The sequence below is a fragment of the Oncorhynchus mykiss genome, chromosome 5, assembly GCF_013265735.2.
Source record: "Oncorhynchus mykiss isolate Arlee chromosome 5, USDA_OmykA_1.1, whole genome shotgun sequence".
Taxonomy (NCBI): Eukaryota; Metazoa; Chordata; class Actinopteri; order Salmoniformes; family Salmonidae; genus Oncorhynchus; species Oncorhynchus mykiss.
The window spans coordinates 41,797,774-41,803,773 of record NC_048569.1 but is presented as its reverse complement, the minus strand read 5'-3'; the positions used below and the strand labels follow the sequence as shown (position 1 = coordinate 41,803,773).

At 45.5% G+C, this 6,000-nt stretch overlaps 1 protein-coding gene across 1 annotated transcript in view; it reads left to right on the top strand.

Annotated features, from left to right (window-relative positions):
- The first annotated feature begins 217 nt into the window (after positions 1–217).
- The window catches only part of LOC110523854 (zinc finger SWIM domain-containing protein 6), a 46,113-nt gene continuing 40,330 nt past the window's right edge, over positions 218–6,000 (top strand). The window contains exon 1 of the mRNA XM_036977550.1: positions 218–644. Within this exon, the coding sequence (XP_036833445.1) occupies positions 218–644 (427 nt within the window). The remainder of the gene's footprint in view (positions 645–6,000) is intronic.

The window sequence follows — 6,000 nt, the reverse complement described above, 5'->3', positions numbered from 1 at the left end:
TTCATTCCTTTTTTTAGAGCAGGATAGGCCCGCCCCTTTCTTCATTTGTCAACACAAAGAGGATTTGACAACACTGCTAAAGGACCGCCCATCATGCCCAAATAAGGTTCATTTGCCCATACACGGCAAACAATCGATTCGAGTGTAACATTTTCCCTTCCTTATCCCGTTTATATGGTAGGTTCACTTCCGCCGTTGATGTTAAAGCAGTGCTATCATGGCGGAGCGCGTTCAGCAGCCCCCAGCCAAACGGCTCTGCTGTAGACCGGGTTATAATACGAATTGTAGACAGGGACAACGGGCCGGGGGTACGTTATGTGGCGGTTCGGGTGCGGCCCAAGGTGGGTCGAGCAAAACCCTGAGTCCGGAGTCTCTATTGGATATCTCGGCCCGGAAAGTGGCCGAGAAGTGGCCGTTTCAACGGGTAGAGGAGCGTTTTGAACGGATCCCGGAGCCTGTACAGAGAAGGATCGTTTACTGGTCGTTCCCCAGGAGTGAACGGGAGATCTGCATGTATTCTTCGTTCAATACAGGGGGAGAGGACAGTGGAACTAGCGGGGAAAATAGTGATGAGACGCGGCTGCCTTTCAGACGAGGTATCGCTCTGTTGGAGAGCGGCTGTGTGGACAACGTATTGCAAGTCGGTGAGTGGATGGACCCAAGCGTATGAAAAAGAACGTTATTTTATTTATTGAGTTTTCATGGCAAACAACCAGAGTTTGAAATATTTTTCAAAAGCACCAAGAAATGAAAAAGGAAGTGTGTTGAATTAGGTTTCAACAAAGGATTGAATGAGGCGACAAAGGGAGCTTTTACATCGCGGATACGTTGGCGAGGCTCCTTTTTTTTTTACTAAAACCAAAATGCATTCCTCTAACAATAGAAATAGCTATTATTAGCCTATGCACAGTTGTCTATGTTCTATGCCGATACATTTAGCCCAAATGTCTATGTAGCATAATACATGTGTTTGCTTATGCATGACGGGTTTTTTTTGTTGTTGTTGCTTGGGTGAAAAATAACCATTACGGAAGTAAACGGTGGGATTTAATAAATGTGCCCGTATACTTGGCTCGCATTCGAACATTTGGTTCATACACGCATTTAGCCAGCCTCAAGTAGTTTTTTTTAATATACTTTCAACTGAAAGGGGCGATGCTTTTCTGGGCACTGTGTGTCGAGAAGACGTTCAGGGCTGAGCCTTGTCGACTGTGTTTATTTTCCGAAGTGAAAGGCATGGGGGAGGTTTTCTGGCTAAGCCAGCTAGAACATAGAGCTGAATTGACAGTTCTTTCTACATATATGCCAAACTATTTCATAACTAGAAATATGTTTAGTGAAACAATAACACAGCAACCTGTCGTGCATTCAAAGCATTTTCTATTTGAGTAGCTGCGAAATAGCAGTATTTCATGTTGTTTTCGTAACACAGCCTTGACTGGGTGTCGTATTTACCCAGTGCGCATATCAAACAGCCGTGAGGCATTCCGAATGAAAGCATTGGTACTTTGTTCCCATTTTCATGTTCATTTGTGTCTTTTCAGCTTCCTGTCATCCTCCAAAGGGAAGGCAAACAACAAACGCGTCTTTTAATTTATTTTTACTGCTATTTGGGAAAAGGGTGGGAGGAATGGCGATTTAAAGCCACATAGACTATTTTAAAATGGACATTGATATGCACCAATTTGCAGCTAATTGGGTCAAGTGTGTTTCTTTCTTTCACTGTTGTTTTACTAAATGTTCTGACACCAGGAAAACACTGACACGTAATTGTAATAATCACCAGCAGGCCCTACCTACCAAAACGTAGCATATATACTCAAATGAACGCATGGCCATGTATTTTACCCCCTGACTGACGGTAAGCTACCTGCTGGGCTCCCTCTGTATTCCAACTCATATGCCACCTTAGTTAGTTGATTAGGGCTCTCCGTCCCCGCCCTGGGAAAGCGTTCAGCGTTCTAATCCCATTACTCTATGTGGTTAATCTGAATTGTAATGCAATCTGCAAACGTAATTTTCTGCATGGCCATCCATCCTTCTCTGTCCCCTCCTCCCTCTGAACGTGTCGCAGTGGCTTGGCTGGGCTTTGTGCCCTAGCCACAGTGCCAACAGGGCGCCAGGCTGCTGACTATATAACACATACTATAGGCCCAGGCAGGCCTGTGTCTTTGTCTAGTATATATGCTAAATAAAATACTAATTAATAAATAGGCAAAGCACAGCTACAGTATCTACTCTAGTCTCTCTACTCTTTATTGTGGAAGAAATAATAAGGTGTATTAGAATGCAGGTTAAGGAATATGATTTTGCCTGCCAATAATGTAATAATAATATGGTGTTTAAGCAGGCAGTTAACCTAAACATATTCTCTGTGTGTGTGAGCTTGCACACGATAGCACAGAGTGCTCAATCTGCATGCTAGCAATGGAGAATGACAGCAGAAATTGTGCCAGGAAGTGATAAATAAAAGATGCAATCTTCCCTCGTGGGCTGCAGCTAGGGAAGGGAGAAGAGAGCGAAGGAGAGAAGAAAAGACTGGGTCGCTGTGATCAGACCTGGGAGAGAAGATCAGTTACACATCTGTTTGGCACACATCCATATGTACAGTATAGTATACAGTACACAACCTCTCTACACAGGAAACACACACAGTATATGTTTAGGTTAACTGCCTGCTTAACAACCATATTATTATTATTATAACATTATTCCTTAACATGTTTTTTGATGAAAAAAGGACATACTGCATTCTATGGTATATATGACTCCGCTAAACACCCTGACGGTCACTGTCAGGTGTCCCAAGCAGTATGGTTCATCCCAAGGCCATAGGAGAGGCTCTACCTATCTGGCCTGCTCAGGTCCTGCTGATTGGAAAGCTGCTTATCTGATAGCCAACCCATAGTAAACATGTCATGAACACGATTGCCTCGACGCACGCCCGCACACACACCACCACACACACCCGACAGGATATGGCTGCCCGGCGCTTCTCTCTCTCAGAGATCTATCACTGCTGTTAGCAGTCTATGAACACCGACACGTTGCAGTGTGTGTCTGTGTGAATAAATACACGTGTGTCTGTGTGTTCGCTATGCAAGCACGTGCAGGCCAACCAGAGGCCTTTTCCATATGGGCATGTGACACACAGTACAGTGATAAGACGGATCTAGAAAATGAAAAGGAAAGTGGACGGAAAATAAAGAATATGAAGAGAGAACTATTAGCCTATTGATAACCAATTAATTCATACAGGCCTACAAGGTTATTATTATGCATGATCTTGTCATCCTCCAATAACGGGCTAGAAATATTATAAACGTGTAATACACCATTGTCTTTCTATTCACAAATACATTATTAATGTCTGTGGTGTAGATCATTGATCAAACATTTATAACCTCATTATTAGAAGTTGATATTCATTATCCCCTTTTATAAATACATTATCCTGGCCTCCTCTCTGAGCATATGTCTCGTCAACATTTATTCAGCTTGTAGAGCAGCTCTGACGCCCCTCCCACAACACCCCACAGGGCCGCGTTAAACCCCTCCCCCTCTCCTTTACCTCCATTACTCCGTCTTGCTCTCCGTCTCCCGCACTCTCTCTCTCTCTGTCTGTTTCCATCTGTTCTAGGAGGCCAGGGTTTGTCAACACTGATCCTATTAGCTGCGAGTGTCTGTCTTATTGATGGGAAATATGGCCTCTAGCTCCTCCCCCCTACTCCTTACTCATCTACTGCTGAGTCAGAACATTGGGGGATTCGAGTGAGACGTTGTGGTTTGGGGGGGGGGGGGGGGGGGGATGATGTCGTCTTCTGGTTATGATTATCACATTCTAGAGAGGTTTTATAGGGAAGTTTTACTCTTAGTGAAGTCGGTGTGAATTTTTTGTCGACAGATTGCAGGCTAGTGGGAAGTGCGTGTACCTGTGACTCGCTCTCAGTTCTTCATTGACCAGTATCTATAGTGTTGTTTGGAGATTTAACATGACCTGACATTACAGGTGAATATGTTGCTAGATAAAGATACAAGCATTACATGACGACGTGCGTGCGACAACGTTGCCTCTGACGATATGACACAGGGCCAGAAAGGGGAACGTTGGGGTTGCAACTTCATCCAGAAATGATTGGCATTAAGGCTGTCCGACATAAGATAGGCTGGGTCTACATCACTCGCATATCATCAGACAGGGAGCCGGGCCTGTTTTTTTAGTTGTTGTGTAAACCCCAGCAGCATTTACACTTTTCTCTGTCAGTGGGCTGAGCTCTTTATAACCATGCAGGCCCTACGCACCGCTAGTCATGCATGGCAGCATAGCACACTGCCATTTTAAGCCCAGAAATGCCAGAATCCACATATCAGGGCCAAGGTCTACAGGCTTGAACCTAACTGCCTGGCTGTTTCTCTGTCCTCTGAAGTGACTTCATTTCTGTCTCCCGCCCTTCTTCTGTGCTGATCTGAGAGAGATGAGCCGGTGAAAGGCATGATGGGCCTCCGCCGTGCCGCTTTGACCCGTCAACTCTTTTCAGGTCTGTACAGTTGGAGAGGACGCAGAGGGTGTGTGTGTGTGTGTGTGAGATAAATGAGTCAGCTGTGCCGCTCCTACTGTCCCTCCCTGCTTCACCAAGCTAAGAATAGTGCGTTTGGCGACTCATAATAAAACCACTCTGTCTTGTGTGTTTCTGTTAGATACTTCTTTATTTAGAGCTTCTATTCTGTACATCTCACTTATTCAGGCCTACAGCTACTTTCTGTTCTGTTCACCCCAGGCTAACGTCATGAGAACATCACTGAGATTACTGAGGTTATCATCACTCATTCAATATTATATTACAGCGCTTCACTGTGAGGAAGACGTGGCTTCATTTAAAAGGAGTGTGTGTGCCGGCTCTACCCCGTCTCTACCCTGACTCTACCCCGACTAACCCAGTGCGCTACCCCTCCAGAAGGCCCTGGATAGGCATGCGTGGAAATTTCTGACATTTCGTACACAGAAGTGCAGAATTTAATACTTGGCACTTAAATCTGGCATGGGCCTGTTGAGGTAGAGGCTGTAGGGGCACTGGGCTGATGGGGTTGAGGGGAGGAGACGACAGGCAAGGTATGAAGGGCATACTTAGGGGGAACTCAGTATCAAAGCCGGAGCTGTTATAGCTGGTAGTCCTCTGATGTTTCATAGACATGGGAAAGAGGAAGGCACACTGGTGCAGATATAGATAGACCCAGCCTTCCTCATTGTTCCTTTTCATCCTGACATGTGAGGCTTCAGTGCATCCTGTTGGTCAGTGGTTCGAGCTGGGAGCTGTGGTCGGGTCCTGGCATGGAGGATGGCGGAGTGTCACCCCACAGTGAAATCTCACCTCGCGTCTTCAGACCACAGACTCTCACACGGGGCATCGATGTCCCCCTGCTACATCTAGCTAAAACCAGACTACAGTGCGGTACACTCGCACTCGTTTAGATTGGAGCTCCTACAGCTACCTTCCTTGTTCCTCTTGAAAGGACCTCTGACGACTCCTTCTGGACCTAAGACTCGTAGCCTGACCTAAAGGATGACTTTTTTTTTGTGCACAGATCAGCCTTTATTTAACCCATGCGTTTATTTAGAATGCCATTTTGCTACTGGCACACAGAACCCTATGTGCATTGTAGTGTTAGCCAGAAGGCCAATGTTCAGTGTGCCAGAAGGCTAACGTTTTGATCCAGACAAGGTTTAGTAGTAAAGGAAGACCAGGATGGCAGAACAGGCTTGATATGATCTCCAGTTGCCAGACCAGTGTTCAGAGTAATAATGCTATAATGGTAGAACAATGTCACATTGTTTAATAATGACACGTTCATATCCTCCATCGTGTCTCAGTCAGACCAGTGTTGACCTTTCCCTTCCTATCATTATGGCTGCTCCTGTTCACACTCATTAGCAGCTAAGTACCTCAGTTAAGAGGTCTGCACACACACACACACACACACACACACACACACACACACGCT